We start from the raw sequence: 23534 nt of genomic DNA on the forward strand, positions 1-23534 counted from the left end.
GATTAAAGACATGCAGGCACTGGGGAAAGGGCAAGGTACAGGCGTGGCTGGAGAGGACTCGCTGCAGAGTAACATAACTGCTCAAACTAGAAGCAAAAGCAAACCAGGTCAGAGGCCGAGTCTTTCCGTAGATGACAAAGGCGTGACCCCCCCCCCTCCCCTGGGAGCTGTCAGCTGGTGACCTCACATTTAGGGAGGAATATAAAGTAGAGGCTCAAACACGTGGTGACCTAATACTTCTAGTCTTACGTGTCCTGCTGAACAAGCTCCTTCTATGTGGGAAGTCCTCTAACCATGCAATCTAAAATGACATTTGCATGTCTTACTTGTGGCAAGGCTGGTGCTTGTGACAAATTTATATCATTTTGACATGGGAATTCTCCAACGACAGGACCTGTAAGAAAATGAAAGGTTTACTTCTTACCTAATAAATACTGGCATACAAGAGCAATTGAAAAACAACAACAACAACAACAACAACAACAACAACAACAACAACAACAAACTGAAACTGGACTCGGCTCATTAAGAAACTGTACCAGGCCCATGTCCTCCCAGGCTGCCTACTCCCCAAGACCTTGACTGCTGCCTCTACGTCTTATCCAGACTCTCCCCAACGATGGCTCATCACGTTACCGTGGCTATGAAGCCTCGCCCACAGCAACTTTAGTGCCCACGTCTGCACTCACTGGTCTCTGAGGCTCTCACCACCAGGAAGGATCCAGTAAAACAACCCAGAAGGCCAGGTGAGATATGACTGTGGAGTAAACCTTGGCCATTCAGAGACAGAAGATGGAAAGACTGAGCGAATGAACTATTTGCTCTTCCTCCTCACATGCAGTGGTTCCACACAGCTTCTGTGAAGATGTCCTACCAGCAACTAGCTGTGTTTTCTTGTAAAGCCAGGGCCAGGATGGCACTGTGCCACCTAATGCTGGCTGTTTCCTTCACTGCCTCATTTCCCTTTTCCCCATATTTTTGCTTTGATAGAGTAGACCCTGTCTCCAGTTGCTCCCCTTCTCTACCTATTTACTTTCTGGTGCTCTTTAAGGGATGTGTCTATGGCAAGGGACAGCCATCGTGTGCCCAAAAACATACTTTACAAAAAGTCCATATTCAATACTTACAGGAATCCATTTCCCTGGCAAGAACATGGACGGATACTTTATGTCTCCTTGGGGCATCTACTGCCAACATTTCCTAGGAAGAAAGAACAGCAAGGTCACCCTTCTGCCCCACTAAGGAACCTAAAATGAAGTACTCTTTTACCACTATGAAGAATCAGCTCTCACATAGCCAGAAACAGAAAAGATGTTTCCCCTCACTTAGAGTGTTTCATTTAAACTCTACGAAAATTAGGTTAGGTAGGCAAGAATTACTATTAACCCCATTTTACAAATGATAAAATGGAGTCCAAGGATATTATGTGATGCATTCAAACTCCTACAGTTAAGAGGTAGCTGGGCTGGGATTAAAAACCTAGCCTAATACTCATCGGGGTGTGATGCAGGGCCACATCCAGTGATCGCTAATGACTACAGAGGCAAAGGCCTGAGCTCAGTCAAGGGACGAGCACAATGCCTGCTCCTCTAGAACCTTCTTAGATTCTTTTTTTTTTTATTAAAAAAATTTTTGGGGCGCCTGGGTGGCACAGTCGGTTAAGCATCCGACTTCAGCCAGGTCATGATCTCGCGGTCCGTGAGTTCGAGCCCCGCGTCAGGCTCTGGGCTGATGGCTCGGAGCCTGGAGCCTGTTTCCGATTCTGTGTCTCCCTCTCTCTCTGTCCCTCCCCCGTTCATGCTCTGTCTCTCTCTGTCCCAAAAATAAATAAAAAAACGTTGAAAAAAAAAATTTTATTTTTTTTATGTTTGAGAGACAGAGCATACGTGCAAGCAGGAGAGGGGCAGAGAGATGGGAGTCAGAATCTGAAGCAGGCTCCAGGCTCTGAGCTGTGAATACAGAGCCCAACGAGGGGCTCAAACTCATGAGCAGTGAGATCATGACCTGAGCCGCAGTCGGACGCCTAACAGACTGAGCCACCGAGGTGTCCCACACCTTCTTAGATTCTGCACCAGGGCAATTCCATGGATCCTCATCTAACAGAAGAGAAAGGAAGCTAACATTTATTGAGTCCTGTCTTGCGTCAGGCACTCTCCTGTGTTAGCTCACTTGGCCCTCTATAAGCTAAGTGTTGTGAGGATCCTGTTTTAGAGATACGGAACTCTGAGACACAGGGAAGTATGATGACTTGCTCAAGTCACGTAGTTCACAGTGATGGCATCAGAAAGCAAGGCCTGCTTTTTCTCTCTCTGCTCCAGCAGGCTGCTCTGAAGGAGTTCCCTAGGTCATACCATGAATATCAGGAGTGGTGAGTTGGCAGATCCCATGGAAAAGTGTCTCTCGACCTTTTCCTTAATGCTAGACCATTATCTGTCTTTTCCAAAGGGAAAACACAAGGTGTGATGAAACTTCCCCTGGTCATACCCTCAGAGGGAGAGATCATTAGCAGAGCCAAATCAGGTCAATAATGGTTTATGGAGCAGTTATTACAAGCCTGGTCCTGTGCAGCCTCGATGGAAATCCTGATGAGGTTGGACAACAAACCTGACCATGGCTCCCTCCAGCTGGCAGGACAGCCCAGATTCTCCCACAGGCCTGCCCTGGCCTCTCCAGCCCCTTTCAGGAGCTCGGCACAGGTCCGCCTCCAGTAATATATAGCAGCTCATCTGAGATTGTCTGTCTTATTGAGTAAAAAGTTTGCTTCTAAAGGTCTATTCAGGATCCCTTTTCACCCAAGCCTTCCTTGCCCTCTTATCAACCTTTATCAGAAGAGTATAACACCCTCTTCAGTTTCAGACTACTCTCAATTTCCTGAACAATTCTGGACAATCTCCATCTTTCTAAACACCAACCAACCAATAAGCAAACTGCATTTTTCTTGCAAGCTATATTCTAAGGAACACTGGAGTCCCAGGAAATACTTAACAGGTATTCTGTGGTGGAAAAACAAACAGGTCCATGATGAATCTCTCTTTTTTTTTTAAATTTTTTTTTTTTCAACGTTTTTTATTTATTTTTGGGACAGAGAGACAGAGCATGAACGGGGGAGGTGCAGAGAGAGGGAGACACAGAATCGGAAACAGGCTCCAGGCTCCGAGCCATCAGCCCAGAGCCTGACGCGGGGCTCGAACTCACGGACCGCGAGATCGTGACCTGGCTGAAGTCGGACGCTTAACCGACTGCGCCACCCAGGCACCCCCATGATGAATCTCTTTAGGGAGTTTTGTTAATCAAAATTAAATGCTGGGCTAAAGAAATCTTTAGTATGGGGCTTCTTAGAACTTTTAGACGTTAACATGCTCTGTAATTCTCCAAAAACAGGAATAAAGAGTGTAGTCTTTCCCAGACTTACATAGTCATGAAACCCTTTTTTGTATGTGTCCCTACTAATATCTTGTAGAAAACTAGTGTACCATGGAATACAGCAAGGGAAATGATGTTCTAGACTTAGTTTAAGCTTGGTAACAAAACTCTCATTTTTAAGACAAAACCAACTCAGTCTTATAACTATTCTTACAAATTCAATAATCAGGTACTACTTGTAATTCAAATGAATAATAGACGTTGTGGAGGGAAAGAAAAAATCTTCACTGCTTCTGGAAACCCCAGAGTAAGTTATATCAGGACATCACTCTTTTTAAACACCCACAACTAAGAATGCCTTAAAATGAATCCCTCAGAAACCAAAAGAGCTAATATGATCACCCTTTCTTGCAAGCAACTGAGAACAGATACCTAACCTCACAAAGCAAATAGTCTTAAGCAATAAATAAACACAACTAAAACTTATAATATCAATGAGGAAAACATTAAAGTATTCTGATTAAAACATGTAAAAACTGAGGCTGAGAACTACTAATGAAGAGACCACAGTAATGGAGACCATTTATTAAATTCCGCTAAGTGCTAATCACTTTATGCACCTCATTTCAATTAATACTCCTACTAATCTCTATTTTGTAAGTGAGGAAACTGAGACTTAGAAGCTTAAGCCCCCTGGCTGAGGTCACAGGGGTATCTCGCCAGCGATGAGCCCTGGGTCTGCATTCAGAAGCCACACATGCTCCCACTGCTGCCTCACATGTAAAAGAACCTTTGGAGAAGGTGACCTGACTAAGGCTGCAGCTCTAAGCAAGGCACTAAGTTCAAAGCAGTAACAAACCACACAGCATATATAATATTTGCTTATGAGTCAAAATCTAAACATACAAATTCAACTTACCTTGTAGAATTTGATGATATCTTCCTTGGTAAGTGTCTTTAAATATGCAACTTCTGTGTTATCTGAAAAAGCAATCAAACAATAATTTACTAATATTTCCATCTTAAGTAGCCCAGAATACTACATTAAATGACAGACAATACATTTCACTCCAATGTTCTTAGGTCTCTGTATTTTTAAGTGATCATCTGCTCCTGCAAGTAGTCAGGGAATAAATATCAAGTAAGGAGTAAGAAGATAGCCTGGTTCTCTACTTCTGAACTACTGGATCTTTAGGCTAGTTGTGTCAATTTTTCTTAGCCTCTGTTTCCGCCTCCGGAAATTGGGGATAATAACTACTTAATGGGTCTGTAGTGAGAACTAAGGAAAATGATGAATGACAATAACATGATGCTGCACTTACGGCAAATGTTCAATAGATGGTCAGTACAATTACCATTAACAGTGACTCCAACTGCTAAAAAAAAATTACAGGTAAGGAAACCGAGGCCCTCAAAAAGGTGTCTTGGCCAAAGATCTTCAGGCTATTGGTGTCAGAATGAGAACACAACCCAACCCGCCTCACCCCCCCCCCCCCACCTCCAGCTTAGCGCTCTGCATTGTTAATTTCTGCTCTAGAAGAAATGCCAAAGAAGTCAGTAAGCAGGAGACTTCAGGAAGCACAGCTGTCCCCAGTGTAAAAGCCCCGACACATTTTTGGTGATCCCTACAGGCATCTGTTTGAAGCCCTGTGCCTCCAGGGCAGCACTTATCTGTGCAAATTTTCCTTTTTCTTTTTTCGGTGTTATGGGAAATAGATAACTGCATGCCTGTGCTCAGAGCCTCAGGGGCATACTGCCTGAACACAAAAAGTGAAATTAGATTTATTCTTACTGTATTATTATGAGATACAGGAAGATCCAGCTCCAATTTTGGAGAAGAAAAAAAGACAAAGTTTCTAATAAAAACTGCTCTTATGTTAAAGCGATGGTTCTTTAGAAGTATGACACTCCACACCACCAAATTAGTAACCGGAACATCACCTACAAAACAACCACCGTTTTGTAGAATAGCCTTGGTGACCTCAAATGTTACACTTATATGCCATAAATGTTGGGGCCCTAATTGTGCCTTACCTCTGTCGAAATTGTATTGCTGGGAGATGATTTCCCCCCAATATTTAGCACACTCTGCGGACAGTTTCTTTGGTTTGTCTAGTCGACGAATTGCTAATGCTTGAATGTGTTTTTGAAAAGCCTCTTCTGTCATGTCCTCTATGGACTTCTCCATGGTGATTAAGAAAGCTTCCACTCGGCTTTCTAGGTAGTGAGGAGGCTTTTCTGACTGGATGATGAATCGTAAGCCCTGTATGCCGTTGGCTCGACGAGGCCCGCTGAAGACGATATAGCCTGAAACACAAACAACGGCCAGTCAGGACCCTGGCGTTTGAGACTCCGGTCACTTTTAATCCTTCAAAACTTATCCTGTCAGAGCAATAAAATCTACTTTTGAGCTTTATGTTATTCACCTCTGAAGAAACATAAACAATTAGGATATCATAAGTTCCTAAGGGTAGAGCAAAAGGGCTCTCTGAAGAATAGTTAGAAAGTTGGGAGAGAATTCTTTCTCTTGGGGGGGGGGGGTGGGAAGGAAAAAATCTTATTCATTACTCAATCTCCCATCCCATAACTCCTCACTGTCTGCTGGTTAATCATCTTCTCTCTGTGTGAAAGTTATTCCCATCCCTAGTATATAATGAACTCATTTTCATCCCCTAACCATTGTTCCAGCTCTGTTTCCTTTCACATCCAAGTTCCTTATGTGAATTCATTCCTGGACCAACTGCATTCAGACTAAAAACCTCTGAAGACCAACAGAAGGTCACTTTTCCATTGTCATCTTGTGAGCTCACGCATTACCACCCTTTGACATCTTTCCTAAACTGAGCTCGTGGCTTGCCTCCTTCAGCTGCTCTGTCCTGAACCACATCCTCAGACCTGTGGAGCCTTGGGGTCCCACCCCACTTCTGAGGAAGTCACTATCTTCGGCATGACCTTTAGAATCTGAAGACTCTCTGTAATATTTGCCACACTGCACTGTAACTATTCCTTTATAGGTCTGCCCTCCTGATTAGACCGTGAGCTCCTTGAAGGGAAGGACCATCTGTAACTTATCCATTTCCATGTCCAGCATCTACCATGCTGGTTACTTAAAAAATGAAAATACTTGGAAAGACTCACCCAAATCCTTTTTCATTGGTTCCTCCCAGTCATTGCTGGGGTTTCTTTATTTTCTCATTGATTAAACCTGCCAGGATCTCGAGGACTTTTAACAGTGCCTAAAACTGTGCCAGAAACACTTTCTCAACAAACACTTACTGAGTACCTTCTATGGGACCAGGCTTGGGATACAAAGATGATTAAGAGATAATACCTGCCCTCTGGGAACCCAAAGTTTCCCAAATCTAAGTTTCTCTGGATGGCTTGCTTCCCATCTTGCCACCCCTAATAAATAGTCTGCCCTAAGCATCTTCCCTTACCCAAAATGTCTTCTTTATGACATGTACATTCTGTAAACACACTGTCTTCGCCTTAAGAACTGCTTTAATGTCCATGACATGTTAAGTGCTTATCTTTTAGGAGTGGATTCCCCACAAACAAGGTTTTCACAAGCCTCTGTCAATACAGCAAGCCTGGGGGCGCCTGGGTGGCTCAGTCGGTTGAACGGCCGACTTCGGCTCAGGTCATGATCTCGCGGTCCATGAGTTCAAGCCCCGCGTCGGGCTCTGTGCTGACAGCTCAGAGCCTGGAGCCTGTTTCAGATTCTGTGTCTCCCTCTCTCTGACCCTCCCCCGTTCCTGCTCTGTCTCTCTCTGTCTCAAAAATAAATAAACGCTAAAAAAAAAAAATTAAAAAAAAAAAATACAGCAAGCCTGCACCACCATGCAAGAGGACTATCCACGTGGAGCATATTTTCTGAGGACAACGGTTGCTCAAGGTCTATGGTACTGGGCCAGTCCCCACCTCCCTCTCACCCAGCTGCTCCTTGGTGCGCAGGGTGTTGAAGCAAGGCTCAGAGATGATCTGACAGAAGAGCTCTAGAAACATATTCTCTGAGGTGCTCTGCATGTCTGTCTGATAGTATATCTCGATGCCACAGTTATTGTGAACTTCATTCCTCTGCTGATACACAAACCATCCTCCTAGGAAGTTTCAAAAAGAGAAAAAAACTTATTTAGGGTTTAACAAAGTCAGTGTTTTATCTGGCTTTTTAAAGCTGTCCAATTTAGTTAGTGTTTTTCAGCAATTCCAAACTGCAATTAAATTATTAAGAATGCGAAATTCTATTAACTTACCTAAGGGAATCCTAATGCAGCAATCTAAACTTGGCAGGCCCTCAATAAACATTCACTGAATTTAAAGGGCAAAGAACTTACAAAAGACCCATTTTATAGCTAAGTATTAATGCTAAGATCCACAGTTAATACAATGTACAAGTTAGTGTATATACTACATCAGAACCAGCTAATACATATAAGAACCTTAATGGCACCACCACTTATGTTTCAATACCATACAAAACCGTTTTTTAAATTACTAGTTGTGTCTTTATTATCTTGCATTTTCATTTAGCATTTTATTCTGAACACCGTTTACCAACATCCACACTAAAGGTCATTTCACAAATTTACACACATGTGTTCAACACTTAGAGGTAACTTAGTCTAACACCTCACTTTAGAGATGAGGAAGCTAAGCACCTTAGAAGGGGGTGACTTGTCTAAGGACACCAAATTGGAATGGTGAAGACCCAAGACTAAAACTCAGATGTGTTGATCAAATATCTCATCAGAGTTACGACCAGATGATCATGCTTTATAATTTGATAACTTCACTTCATGAGGAATAAATGTGACCAAGCATATATTGTGTTTAGTATTTAGTGTAAGACTCACAAATAAGGGTTTCTCAGAATAATAATGATGTGTTTGTTCACCCTCATAGATGATAATTTAGACATCAACCGCGAAGGGAGGTAGACAAGTCTGGAGTCGTATTTCACCTACATTATTTTTCTGAGGAGATAAATCTGACCAACAGTCAAACTTTCTAATCATATACTGGCAGCACTACGTTATTTCTTATCAGAAGAGGAAGGGGAATACGGTCTATAAAGCTACTGCAACCGCCCCCTCCCAACTTCTGGCTTTTTCATGTCTATCCCCAAATGTCTCCTTCACAATGCCTAAACATTGTCTTTTTAAACTGTAAATATTGTCTTATGGAGAGTTAAGTGAAGGACTGTGTGAGACATTCACATCTGGCTTAGAATGATTTCCTAACACCTAACATTTGGAGAACGGGATGTGAACGGAGGTTTTTTTTCTTTTTTTAATTTTTACTTAATTTATTTTTTAAAATTCACATCCAAGTTAGTTAGCATATAGTGTAACAATGATTTCAGGAGTAGATTCTTTAATGCCCCTTACCCATTTAGCCCGTCCCCCTTCCCACAACCCCTCCAGTAACCCTCTGTTTGTTTTCCATATTTAAAGAGTCTCTTGTTGAACAGAGTGACAATTTGTGAGGGCACTTGGAAGGCGAAAGAGGTAAGACCCTAAGAGAGGAGAGAGGAAGCAGGAAGTGTAATAAAAAGAGGTGTGAAAGGCGCCTGGGTGGCGCATCAGTCAAGCATCCTACTCCTGATTTCGGCTCAGGTCATGACCTCACAGTTGGTGAGTTCGAGCCCTGCAGAGGGCTCTGTACTGACAGTGCAGAGCCTGCCTGAGATTCTCATTCATTCATTCATTCTCTCCCTCCCTCTCTCTCTCTCTCTCTCTCTCTTTCCCTCCCTCCCTCCCTCCTTCTGTCCCTCCCCTGCTCATGTTCTCTCTCTCTCAAAATGAATTAAAAAAAAAAGACCAGGGGCGCCTGGGTGGCTCAGTCGGTTAAGCGTCCGACTTCGGCTCAGGTCACGATCTCACGGTCCGTGAGTTCGAGCCCCGCGTCGGGCTCTGGGCTGATGGCTCAGAGCCTGGAGCCTGCTTCCGATTCTGTGTCTCCCTCTCTCTCTGCCTCTCCCCCCTTCATGCTCTGTCTCTCTCTGTCTCAAAAATAATAAAATAAACATTAAAAAAAACTTAAAAAAAAAAAAAAGTAGGAAAGACAGATTTCACTTTGAAATTCTGTCTCTGGACTGGCCTCACTTTGCCCAACGCCCAAGTGCTATGGTTTCTGAATGGCAGATTCTGACTGTGCTTCTCTTCCATGCTGTGGTGAGAGAGGAACAAACTAGCAGAAGTTTGAAATGAAACGTTACCAGGTCTCTGATGACTGGCTGTGAAGAAGAGAGCTGCGCTCAAGGTATGTTTGAGCATTCAACAATATTCTGAGGTAACACCATGCTCAAGCACCTTTAACAGCTTCTCAAAGGAACCAGACACAGCCCCAACCTTAACAAATGTACAGTCTAACAATGGAGATGGAGGGGGAGAGACGTCCATAAGGGAGAGAGTGAAGGAAAGGGAGCACTATTTCAGGAGGATACATAGTGGTAGTGGGGGCACAGACCACGCATGTGTGGGGAAGAGCCAGCAATCAAGTTTAGCTACAAACAAAAACAAAAGAACACACACAAAAAAACCAATGCTTTTTATCCCAAGTCTAATTTACTACCCACTACATAATTTTGAACAATAACTGAAAACAATGCTTAATCAAAAGAAACCATGGTTAATACAAAGGCAATCCAACACTGCAAACTCCATTAATTATTATCCATTATTTTATGCTAATTCCTTATAAAATATGCATGTCACAAATACATGCTGTTATTTGCACCTGTGAGTTTCCTAAAACTATTTCTGCCAAAGACTCCTATGGACTTCCCATCAGTATTATGATTCTAGTTTCCAATTTTCATAAACAGATTTTATTTCATGCTTCAGAGTCAACATCTCTTTAGCTTTGTAATTTTTCTTACCTCCTAACACTTCTACATCCAATTACCAGTCAATTCTAATGTCATTCTCATCAAAATAATCACCTACCTTCAATTTCACCTTTTTGACCTTCCTACAGAAAAATTTTTGGCAGAATTACCTACCTTTAACCATACTTATATAAACAGTAAAGGATCCCAGTAGATCTTTACTGTAAAATTGTGTTCTCATCCAGGTGACTTCAACCCATCTATAATCACCCATAACATTATGTCAAAGTAGCCCATTACCAAAGTTACAACATTCCAACTTACTGTCAGGAAGCTGAACTTCTCTATACCGAACCAGCTGACTTGGAAGGAGAGGTTTCGTATGAGCATGTTCAATAAGGGTGTCTTCAACCATCTGCATGATTCCTAGTGCAGCCTGTGGAAAAGGACACGGAATAGCACCATACAAAACCACAAATGTATCTTGTTTGTGAAAATAAAAATAGCATATTGGATGGTGGCCAATGCAGTGTGAAAACAACACACTTGTGAAATAAGCTAGTTTATCATAAAAATGGATTCTTAAACCCTAAACACATTTGATCTTATTCAAATGGAAAAAACTGAATTCGTCAATTGGCAATACACTCGGTATGGGAGAGGTGGAGAAAGAGAGACCAGGACCAGCATCAACAATGATCTTGATGCTGTGGGAAAAGGTACTGCCAAAGCTGGAGAGGCACTGGGGATGGAAAGTTGGTCCCAAGTAACTGACCCTGACCACAGATACTTGGGGTTGCAGCAAAGCAAAAGAAGTGAGTATAGGCTTTTTAATAAATAAAACTGACTTTAGTGAAAAATCCTGTCTCTGCCAGTTACTAGCATCTGACCTTGGGCATACTGTTTTGGAGGCAGGATAGCAGAGTAGCAGAGAAGTGTGGGGTCTTGAGAGAGGCTGCCAGAGTTCCAGAATGGGAATTCTAGAGAGTCTTCTATGGGCTACACATTTGGCATGCACCATTTCATTTCATCTTTAAACTCTAATGTACAGATAAGGAAACTGAGTACTGAGAGGTTAACACCTTTTCAGAAGAATAAGCAGCTAGTTTGTGGCAGAGTCAGGATTTAAACCCAAGCTGATTCTACACCACGTGCTCTTATCCACTTCACAGTCCTGCTGTCCTGCACAGAGTAGGGATAATTATTTCCATTTCCTCCTGTGACTGCACAAGGCAGGCGAGAGCAGAGCAGGCAATCGTGAAAATAGGTCCATAGTTAACCACCATCGTTCTCTTCCCTTATACCCTCTCCTGTTTTCCTCCACAGAGCAGAGAAGGTTGAGTCAACACTAATGTGCTTATAATCACACTGCGGTGGTGAATACTCTGAAGCCAGGGTAAAAAAAAAATCTCTTACACTGCTCCATAAAAGACCACTAAACCCTCAACCACCCACCTGCTTTGTTATGTTTCCATGGAGAAGGGCTTCAATGTGCAGCCGTGACAGGAGCTGAGGTATGAAGGCCTTAAGGCGAGGAAGGGTGACATCTGTAGAGGTGTAAAAAATAGTGAGCTCTCCCTATGAGGCTAAAACAAACAACACTCTGAGCTAATTTAATACTTCCAGAACAGTTAGAAAAACAGTACAGAGAGTTCCGATATACCTTTTTACCGTTTCCCTTAATGTTAGTATCTCTCATAACCACCATATAGTGATCAAAACTAAGAAATTAGCACTGCTTTAATACTATTAACTAATGCGTCTTTATTTGATTTCAGTTTCTCCTAATACTCTTTTTCTGTTCCACGATATAATCCATGATTCCACCTTGCATTTAGTTATGTGTCCTCAGTGCCTATGTTTCCTCTAGTCTGTGACAGTTCCTGTCTTTCGTTATCTTTTAAGATCTTAAGATTTCAAAAACAACATTTTTAAATTTTATTTATTTTTATTTTTGAGAGACAGAAAGAGAGGGAGCATGAGCAGAGGAGGTGTGGTGGGGCGGGGTGGACAGAGGATCTGAAGCAGGCTCTGCACAGACAGCACAAAACCCATTGCAGGGCTTGAACTCACAAACCATGAGATCATGACCTGAGCTGAGTGCCCCTATAATCTTAAGATTTTTGAAGAATACTGTTCAATTACTTTACAGAGTGCCATTTGAGTTTTTCCGTGATTAAACTGAGCTTACCTACTCAACTACTAGGAAGAATACCACAGAGGTAATGTGCCCTTATCAATGCATCACATCAGCAGTACATGATGTTGATATGCTGTCGTACTAGTGAACACTAATCATGTGGTTAAGGTGGTCTGCCAGATGTGTTTACTGTAAAAGGACTATTTTCATCTTTCAGTTATAATAGAGTAACTCATGTATGTTCTACAAGCAATTAGGTAATGCCACTTGCCCATCAATGCCTATTTTCCCCACGGTAATTAATAAATATTTATTTTCAGGGAAATATACTTTGAGACTATACACATATCCTGTTTTCCCTTACTCATTAATTTTAGCATCCAACAGTGCACATTGCCTGTATCAATTATGGTATCACAATACTGATTTCCTATTCCCCTCATTCCTTTTACAAGTATTGATTCAATTCTTTAATAAGAAAGAGCTGTTCCTTCTCCATTAGGACATCATACTCATAACTGCTGCAATGGCTGCTAAAAATAGAGACTGAAATTCAAAGAGAGACACAGGAAGGGAATTAACAAGTGGTTACTCTGGGTGTATCATTTCATACATGTTATCTTATAAAGTATATACTACTTATCCCTGTTTTAAAGGTGAGAAAACTGAAGTGAAGAACATTGAAATTTCTTGCCCAAAGGCATCATGCTAGTACGTTGTACAGCTGCATTTGACCAGTGGTCTAATTCTAAAGTGCATACTTGTTCTCCAGACCCCTTGACCACTCTCTGCAGACCTCGGACACAACACTTACTCTCTCTGCCTACACTGAAATGAGCTGAACACATTTATGCTTTGCCACTAGACTGTAACTCCTTGATCCAAGAAACCCCATCTAATTGATCATTTTTTATCTCAAGCCCCTGAAGTCTAGGGCCTGGTGTGTAGCAGGCAGTCAGTAAAAGCTGCTGGACCCACTGAACTCTGAGGTTCCTGCTACTCTGGCACCTGGAGAGTTGACGGAGTGTCAACGAATGTCTCCACATTAAGCCACATTGGGGGTACTGAATCACCGTAAGAGTATACATGTTCCAAAACAGAATGATGGCTTATTTGAGCAGAGACTGTCAACCAAAACAGTGCTTTCTCTTTATATAAAAAAAATTTTTAATGTCTTATTTTATCTTTGAGACAGAGAGAGACAGAGCATGAATGGGGGAGGGGCAGAGAGAGAGGGAGACACAGAATCCGAAGCAGGCTCCAGGCTCTGAGCTGTCAGCACAGAGCCCGACGCAGGGCTCGAACTCACAGACCATGAGATCATGACCTGAGCCAAAGTCGGATGCTTAACCGATTGAGCCACCCAGGGTTCCCAGTGCTTTCTCTTTATAAAACATATCTTAGGTTTCACATACCTAGGATACATTTTAGAGCTTATTCTGCTTACAATTTACCTACTATCTGACCCACAATCTGACAAAGGGGGGAAAAAACTAAGAACTTTTGCTTTTTGATTATGCTAAATGCAGGTTCAGGTTTTTTAAAACAGATTTTAAACCAATTATGTGGGCTTTTTTTTTTTTTTAAGGTAAAATTCTCCCCATTAACTAGACATGACTCAAACATTTTGCAAAGAAAAGCATATTAACTGTCCAGATTAAAAATGCATCAGTTCTAGTTAATGAATTTTATAACCTATATGCCTATCCAATACCTGAGGCAACCAATAAAATAACAATTGTCAATACTTTGCTCTTGATTTGTCACTGAAGAAATCCAAAGTATTATACTTACATAGTAAGTATGAGTAAGAACTTGTCATAAAAGGTCATTAAAAATTCAACAGTATTCTTTTCTCTTATTGTTGAGTATTTGGGGAAAAAGATTAGTTGGAAAGTAATGCTGAGAAGTGAAAAAGATAAAACAATAAAGGGTACTATCAGTCTATATTCTTTCTAATAAAACAATCCTGAAGTAATTTCATTCCATTCAATAGGCATTCATTAGACACCTGTTGAGGACATAGTATTGCACTAGATATTAAATAAAGAGGATAAAAAGAAGGCATAACCATGCCTTCAAGGAATTTAGGGCATTGAAACAAAGCCTCTGAAAACTAGATTTACGATTTTAGAAAAAAAAGGCAACAAAGGATGATTCTTTAGGCTTCACACATTTTCCAGGTTTTTAAATTTTTTTTAATGTTTGTTTATTTTTGAGAGAGACAGAGCATGAGATGGGGAGGGGCAGAGAGAGAGGGAGACACAGAATCCCAAGCAGGCTCCAGGCTCTGAGCTGTCAGCACAGAGCCTGATGAGGGGCTTGAAGCCACAAACCGTCAGGATCATGACCTGAGCCGAAGTCGGACACTTAACCCACTTAGCCACCCAGGCGCCCCACATTTTCCAGTTTCGATAAAAAGGATGCACAGCTGGCTTTAATAAAACTACAAGTTATTAGAAATATTAGAAAGCATAAACACTAGATATCGAGATAGATCAAAATGATTTTAGGAAAAAATGTACAGGGTTATAGGTACAAAAATAGTCTCACCATCCAGGGCTTCTTTTAATTCATCTTTAGTCCAGGCCACTTCAGTCATCAGCAAGCGGAGGTAGTACATGGCATGCTGGTGAGGCTGCTCAGCTCGGAAATTGTTAAGAGATCGCATGTACTAGTAAAGAGAGACACGGGTCCATTCATTTTAGAAGTCCTTTTACAATCATTTAAAAAGATCAACTGTAATCAAACTTCATTTTGCATAAATCATGTGTTACTGGGATGCACGAGTATCTGCTGCTTTCTCCTTTTGAAGTGAGGTAATTTATTTTTTATTTTTTAATATTTATTTTTGAAAGAGTGTGAGAGAGCAGGGGAGGGGCAGAGAGAGGGAGAGGATCCGAAGCAGGCTCCACGCTGACAGCACAGAGCCCCATGCGGAGCTCGAACCCATGACCTGCCAGATCATGACCTGAGCCGAAGACACCCAACCAACCGAGCCACCCAGGCTCCCCTTGAAGTGAGGTAATTTAGAATGGGGCTTACTCCTCTCTGATCCTTAAATTAAAGGGCATGTTTTCCTTTCTCCAGGCTGCTGCTTTATCCCCAGCATCTGACTTGTGTCCTAAGTGTCTTCACTATGGGACATTTTTTCTCTCTCAGAGAGTCATCCCTAGTATTCAGGGCTTCCAGCTTTTGGTATCCTTTAATTCTGTACCATAAGGCCATTCCAAAAGTCTCCATAAGCAAGCAACATGTCCACTTACATACATAAAATATTGGATCTTCATCCGAAAACTACATTTGAAAACATTAATTTTTTGGAGGATGTACAATTAAAGTCACAGTTTGGCTTTTAAAATAGCTATCCATCCCTTATTTCCATTATCAGGCTTACTGTGAGTTGAGTTTAAGTGGAAGACACATCAAGCCTAAACAGTCTGCCCTAATGTGACAAGGTTCTCATGGTAGGCAGACCTTAGCCAGCAGAACCATGTATTCTTCTAAAGTAAAGGCTGGATGAAACTTTCAAGGGGTCCTTCACAGCCCTCAGGCTTCTCTCTGAAAGTCAGTGCTGCAACCTCCCCAGCTCTTGGGGGTCAGGTGTCCCTGAGTCTCCCAGGCTTTCTTTCTGGATAGAGCACAGGCTTTAACAAAGACAGGGTGAGAGGACTGGCACACGGTTAATAAGGCTTTTCCTCCTCTTTTCTTTTTTTTAGAGGAAGAGAGCACACTCAAGTAGGGGAGAGGGGCAGATGGGGAGGGGGGGAGGGGTAGGGAGGGAAAGAGGGGGAGAGAGAGAGAGAGAGAGGGAAAGAAAGAGAGACAGAGAGAATCTTAAGCAGGCTCCATGCTCAGTGCAGAGCTTGACACGGGGCTTGATCCCACAACCCTGGGATCATGACCTGAGTTGAAATCAAGAGTCTGACACTCAGCCTACTAAACCACCCAGCCATCCCCTCATTTTTCTTAAAATGTTATGTGGCAAAATTACAAAAATGAGTTCAGAACACTTACCGCCTCTTTGATAATTTCAAATCTTTTTTCATCAATCTCAAAGGTAGCCATTTTCTCAATAATCTTCTTTAGCAAAATCGGCTGCTTATCATTGTAACCTTTCACCGAGAGCTACAAAAAGAGTTCGGGGTATTAGAAGTCTAAAAACATCACCAAAAAAACTTCCAAATAAACACCATAAGCTTGATTTTTAAACATTTAGAAAACCCCAAAGCCCAGCATATTAAAATAAAAATGAAATAAAGTCGACTAATTGATCTTCTCAAATAGTTTAACACTTAGGAAGAGAACATTAACCATCTTTATTTACTAATAATCTAAAAGCCTAATTTTGCTGTTCCTGACCAAAGTCAATAGTAGGAAAACTCACCTGATGCCAAACTAACGCAGAACATATCACATCATTGACATTCAAGCTCCCATTAAATCAAAATTAATTACAGAATGTGTTTCAAGTTTAATCTTCAAAAATAATTTCTAAGGAATAGCAGGCTTAAGGTTTTTGTAGATGTGATAAGAAGGTTAAAAACCACAGGTAGTATTATCTAGCCAACTGTCAGGTATGTCCCCAAATTGTTTATATTAAAATATTTTAATATTTTAAAAATCATTTCTGGAGAAATCAGGCAGCCCTAATTTTGTGCATGTGTATATATTCTTGTGGCATTTTGCCATTTTTGTCATTCAATGTTGCCCAAACAGGATCCATACAGATGCTTGTTTGATGAATTCTGCTGATGTATCAAAAGCCAATGATGCACAGTGAGGACACACTGTACTATCAGGATTTTACCGTGGGATAATATACTCTAATGATCTCCAAAACCACTGCATTCGAAAAGCAGGGGAGGCCTATTATTTTATTTCCACATGGTGGCATCCACAGCACTAGAGAGCGCACTGCATGTGGAAGGTCTATGAAAGCCTCTGCCTTATACAGAATGACAGGCAAGAACCTCAGCATGAGAAAAGGTCATCACGGCCATGGTGAGCACATCACGTACCATGGGAAATAGACTGACAACTAGTAGAAAGCTCATTTTGTCATAAATTAAAAATTACTTATTTTAATGGTAATATGCTACTAAAGGTCAAGAGCAAAAAATAAACAGATTATTACTTTTCTATTTGGAGTTTATTTTGATCTCTGAGCTTCAAATTTCCCTAGACTCTGAAAATGGTTACATACACTCTTATACGTTAAATAAAAGCCACCAGAAAATTTACTTGTGTAAAGAAAGAAAAGCACTGCAAAATACAATTTTAAAACCCTAAAACCTTCTGTATAAGAATTTATAAAGAGGAGTACACAGCACATGCTCTCACTGCAGTTGTTACTAAAACATACATTATTTTTTCAAGAAAAGTGAAGATGAATGTGTGCCATACAAGGGATGTTAATTTGAAAATGAGATAAAGGTTTGGAAACACATCAGAAATAGTTTCAGGAGCAAGGATCTAGTTATTTCTTGGGATGTTTTTAATAATGCTTATTTTAAAACACACTTAAAAGTAGTTAATGGTGCATGCTACAAAATAAACTAAATGAAAACATCAAATGTACTTGGACACAGGAGCTTTCTACTGCTGTCAGCAAAAATAAAGGAAGCTTATATTTGAGTAAAATTCACGCACCACAACAATAACTACAGATATTTTTCACTTACAGATGTTAATACACTCAAGCACATGGAAAGGACAACATGCTTTCAGAATTAATAGGTTAAACATTTCAAGCAGAGGAACATGCAAATAAATGTAGCACACATACATGTTCACAAGTTGCAATAAACGCTACTAAGTCATTCATTAGTGAAAGCAATACTAATTTCAGTTCTTCAATCACTAAAAAGGTGCAAGGAAAAAACCATCAACCTTCTTGTTTAAAAATGCAGAAGTTAATAGTTTTCCCAAGCTCAACATAATGCTTAAATGGTGTGGTGCCTTTTCTTTGGTTTTCATTTTACTTACAAGTATTGCATTCATTCCTGATGCAATGCCATAGCTCAAACCTGAGAGGCGTGCTGCATATGTATACTCTTTTAAATCATCCTTCAATAACCTGATAAACAGGTATGTCATGTTGCAATGGAGAGGATCAGCATAAATGTAGCGACTAACAAAAAGAAAAACAAAAGAAATGCTTTGATACCTCAAGCAGTGGCATGGTAATGAAGAAACATGACCGAAGAGTATGGATATGCAGCCTCATGATCTGAATTTCTAGGGAAACAGAATAGGCCAACCTTATGTTTTAACAATGGCAGGAAGACTTCATTCTGTTGTCAAAGACCAAGATTTCACATAGAGAATGGATGAGATCTAAACCTAAGTCAGGGTCCAATTTTGTTTGAGGAGAAAAATGTGACAATCTGATGAAAGATGTTAAAAAAAAAACAACAAAAAAACAGAACAGAAATCAAGGAGAATTTGCATAATGTGAATGTAATGCTGAATACTTAGAATAAGAGTGAACTTAAAAATTAAATGAGAAAATATGATTAGCCATAAATATTTTTAAAAAGAAATTAAACTCATACCCTCAATCAAAAACGCTTCCATCAAATCAATATAAAAAAATGTTGATGAGTGGAAGGCTCTAAGACGTGGGTACTTACATACATCCCATAGATGGTATTTTGGAGGTCATAGCTCAAGCCTGCTAGCTCTGCTGCATATGCATACTCGTTGAGGGAGTCTTTGAGGAGCTCAAGGTACAAATAGGCCATGTTACAGTGCAAGGGGTCCACATAAGCAAATGGGCTGGAAGAAAATGTTGACAGTAAAATAGCTGATTTATTACTTCCCAATGTGATGTGGCCTTCCGAGATGGATCAAGAAACTGAATTATCGGTTAATATAATTTCCTGAAGATATGGTTTGAATTCTTGAGTCTGTTCTTCTCAGGAGGGGGAAAAAAACAAGATGTCTGAAAAAGAAGCCTGAAACATGCCAAGTGTGCTGGTGGTGGTGAGGAGGGAGAAGCAACTGTTGACCCCAGATGGTGTGGCCAGACTGATGAGTCAGAAATGCAGGGCAGGTAAGGAGTGGGAACAGGCCACGAGGCATGCCTGTGTTGAGGCTCATAGAAGGAGGCATGGTGGGGCCCCTGGCTGGCTCAGCTGGTGGAACATGCGACTCATGATCATAGGGTTGTGAGGTCAAGCCTCACGCTGGGCCAAGAGGTTACTTAAAATGAATAAATAAAAATAAAAAGAAGGAAGGCATGGCCGGACAGAGCTCATCTGGCATTTTCATGTCCTCCTCCAAGAAAGCCATACCCTTGGTGGACAAGAGTATGAGACTGAGAAGTTTGTATGCTGTGAAGTTTCTGAACTTTAAAGAGAAAGTTTATGGACACCTGTGAAATGTTAGCTTACCTGAGTTTCTACCAAAACCAATAAAGCTAGAGCAGTGTCAGTAAAATAATTGATAATTCCCACTATATAACTGCAGCCCAAGCTAGGAAAAAATATTAAAATTTAAAAAAAACCAAAAAACAAAAAAACCCAACTTAGGTGAAGAAGAACAACCAAAAAGAGGAAACAATAAGAGAGTGCAAGAGCTAAACAGGGCCACAGAGATCCACCTAACTTAAATCATTTCCCAAATAAGAAACAGTTTTCCTTATTTGTCACCTGGGCTGGTAGTGGCAGAATTAGGATTCAAATCCAAGTCAAGTGATCTACTCATTTGATTATAGGACACTGCTCACCTTTATGACAAGCAAGCAAGAGTCATTCACTCAACAAATATGTATCACACACTTACTATTATAATACATATAAGCACGTACAGATCAGAAGAGCCCAGTGCTAGGCTCTTCTCTAGGTACTGAGAATAAAGAAGAAACAAATCAGGCAAAGTCTCTGACCTCACAGAGTTTAACAGTCTAATTGGAGGAGAGAATAAATTTTAATATGTCAAATGGGGATAGTGCTGTGAAGAAAAATTAAGCAGAGTAAGAGGAATAGGAATGAAGGGTGATGATGGTAGGATAGGAAGATTGCTAATTTACATACGATAGTTAATCAATGCTTCTCTCATAAGGGGACATGTGGACCTAGACCTGAAGAAAGCAAAGGAGCGAGCTCTGGGGACATCTGGGTGGGCAAGTTGAGAAAACAGCCAGTGCAAAGGACCCGAGGCCAGGTGCCTGCTTGGCTTGTTTGGCGGCAAATTAGTTTCACTCTATCTGTAGCACAGTAAATATAACCAATGTACTGCTAGCAAAGCCAATAATTTTATCAAAGCTGATAATAAAGCAAAAATAGGAGAAAGAGGCTTAGCCGCTTAGAAAATTAAAAACCAAAGAGATGGGTGCCTGGGTGGCTCAGTCAGTTAAGTGTCTGACTCGGCTCAGGACATAATCTCATAGTTCATGGGTTTGAGCCCTGCATCTGGCTCTATGCTGACAGTTTGGAGCCTGGAGCCTGCTTTGGATTCCGTATCTCCCTCTCTCTGCCCCTCCTCCACTCACACTCTGTCTCTCTGTCTCTCTCTCTCAAAAATAAATAAACACTAGAAAAAATTATCTTAAAAATCAAAGAGAAAACTCTGTAACTATATAAACTTTCTCCATCTGGGAAATCTAAATGGATGTCCTGTCACTGAACTTTTTTAAGTACTGTATTCTATATGATGACACACTTCCTTCTTTAGGCAAACAGCAGCTCAGAAACGCACAGCACAACTCTGAAAAGCAAAATTATCAAATAAAAGGGACTCTAGAAAGGGCTTAGGCCCACAGGCACCTATATGGCAATCTTAGGTAGAAGTGAAAAACCAGAAAAAGCCAAATCTGGGAGCTCAAAGCCATATGGCTCAAGCTCTGAATGTAATTCCAAGACATATCCTAAAATGCTACGCGCGCAGCAGCTGTGCTGGTGAGGTGTAAAAGAGACCATGATTCAGCTGCAACGCTTAAATTCTGGTTCATTTGTTCATTTAAAAAATATTGTTTTGGGGGCACCTGGGTGGCTCAGTCAGTTAAGCGTCCGACTTCAGCTCAGGTCATGATCTTACGGTTTGTGGGTTCGAGCCCTGTATCAAGCTCTGTGCTGACAGCTCAGAGCCTGGAGCCTGCTTCGAATTTTGTGTTTCCCTCTCTATCTGCCCCTCCCCCTCTCACACTCCATCAAAAATAAACAAACATTTAAAAAATTTTTTAATAAATATTATATTGTATTCAGGTGCTATATGCTTAAATATGGATCAGAGTTTTTAAAAGTGTAACTAAGTACGCATAACATAATCCAATTTCTGAAAAGATTAAAAAGTACACACACATAGAAAATGTCAAGAAACCTAGCAGTGTGACCTCTAGGAAGACCAGAACACAGAGAGAGGGTCTTTTGGGAAGCAGACATTTTTAATTCTAACAACAGTATGGGCCAGTTAGAGAATGCAAAAATATCAAATAGTTTCTCAAAATGTACCGTAAAGAAATTCATAATCACAGAAGTCAAATGGGACAGTGGCGACAAGCTGCTTGGGATGTTACAAACATCACTATGAGTATCAAAAAATAAACGAGCTTTACCAACAATAAGCCATAGCTGGACAGTTCATGTTCAGTATAAACAATAAACAATCTCAGTGCAGCTCCAGACAAGTCTACAAATCTCCAGCTTCTTCAATGTTTACATCCCTGCAATCTCAGCAGTTCATGCTGGCAAAATACCAACTTTCTATTCAGAGATTCTCGCCCCCTTTTCCAAAACATTTAAAACGCATTGCGTTTTAATTTCATGTCAAGTCTTCCAAATAAAATTTAGTGAACATTATTACATGATGATAGGTTTCAAAAATGAACTATTGGGACTTCATCAAAATAAAAAGCCTCTGCACGGCAAAGGAAACAATCAGCAAAACTAAAAGGCAACCGATGGAATGGGAGAAGATATTGGTAAACGACGTATCAGATAAAGGGTTAGTATCTAAAATCTATAAAGAACTTAACAAACTCAACACCCAAAAAACAAATAATCCAGTGAAGAAATGGACATGATGATAGGTTTATTTCATAAACACACACCACTGAATTTTAAATAAAAAATTATGAAGTGTAAACTCACAAAGTAAAATTTGAACTGGGTGATACACTTTACAAATAAATAAAAGGAGACAGAGATGAGCTCCAGATTTATACTGAGAAATCATTCCAACAGTAGTATTCATAAATGTTACTAAACATTTTTTTAATGTTTAGTAAAAAACATTCCTTTTTAATTAAATTGTTTTTAAATAACAAAGCCAGGAATAGAGAAAGCAGTATCTAAGGGCTTCTGACGTTTAAAGGGCTGGAAAAGACTCCAGGTCATTTAGGAACTACTACCTCTTCCTCTGGGGAAATTTCAGGAATACAAAACCAAAACTACAACAGAACACACCCAAATGTGAAATTTCTCAACGAAATTTCTGGGTGAGTCTACAGCCTCCCCAGGCTCCAAAGTCCTGAAAGTTAGGAAGGCCCTCCTAGTGGCTAGCATAAATCATGTCAGTTAAAGGGTGTGTTCATCAATGCAAAGGAAGAATTGACAACCTGGCCTTTCACGATATCCCTTACCAGCAGCAGCCTTCCCTGGCCCCAGCCACAGAACTCTAGTTTCTTTTACTTCTATACATGGGTCCGTTGACATGAAGAAAACTTTTAGGAATGTGACTGTTGATTTTTATAAGAAACTCTGTAGCTAGATTCATTTTACATACCTGAAAAATTCAAAGTTGAGACAAGCCTTTGGCAAGAAAAACTTATCATCTTGTTTGAACCAGAGTTTGCTCATAGCTGTATCCTGTGATGGAGAAACAATTTGGTTAGGGAAATACGGGCACATTCTGCAAAAAGCTCAATCAAATCATACTTCAAGAGGAGTAGGACAGAGGCACTGCTGAGGCTGTTCTGCAGAGGCTGCTGTCTTATGGCCTTGAAACAAACTCAGAGGGTCCCCAGGTGGGAAGGTGAAAAGAGAAAACTGCTGATCCTGGTAGCAGAGAGAAATCACCCTTCTGTCTCCCCGGGTGCGGGGGCTGGGGGGATGGGGACACAGTAGAGGAAGGGATAGGCTGGAGAAGCCAATTCCAACTGTCCTGTCCCTGTATTTTTGAACATTGGGAGGCAGACGCAGGGGTCCTTAGGGGGGTATAGCAGTCAGCCTCCAAGGTGAGCTACAGCAATCCTTGCCT

At 40.8% G+C, this 23534-nt stretch overlaps 1 protein-coding gene across 7 annotated transcripts in view; it reads right to left on the bottom strand.

The window, feature by feature from the left end:
* The window catches only part of IDE (insulin degrading enzyme), a 155368-nt gene that overhangs the window by 2664 nt on the left and 129170 nt on the right, over window positions 1-23534 (bottom strand). For 6 of the 7 annotated variants that reach the window (XM_058697171.1, XM_058697167.1, XM_058697169.1 and 3 more), the window contains 11 exons: window positions 23061-23143; window positions 18968-19112; window positions 16350-16460; window positions 14886-15006; window positions 11648-11739; window positions 10517-10628; window positions 7296-7463; window positions 5398-5670; window positions 4283-4344; window positions 1128-1200; window positions 327-394 (listed from right to left, as the gene is read on the bottom strand). In XM_058697171.1, coding sequence (XP_058553154.1) covers window positions 327-394; window positions 1128-1200; window positions 4283-4344; window positions 5398-5670; window positions 7296-7463; window positions 10517-10628; window positions 11648-11739; window positions 14886-15006; window positions 16350-16460; window positions 18968-19112; window positions 23061-23143 — 1308 coding nt within the window. Of the gene's footprint in view, window positions 1-326; window positions 395-1127; window positions 1201-4282; window positions 4345-5397; window positions 5671-7295; window positions 7464-10516; window positions 10629-11647; window positions 11740-14885; window positions 15007-16349; window positions 16461-18320; window positions 18466-18967; window positions 19113-23060; window positions 23144-23534 lie in introns of all 7 variants that reach the window. The other variant, XM_058697168.1, reaches the window with a different exon arrangement.

This window comes from Neofelis nebulosa, chromosome 13, assembly GCF_028018385.1.
Source record: "Neofelis nebulosa isolate mNeoNeb1 chromosome 13, mNeoNeb1.pri, whole genome shotgun sequence".
NCBI lineage: Eukaryota > Metazoa > Chordata > Mammalia > Carnivora > Felidae > Neofelis > Neofelis nebulosa.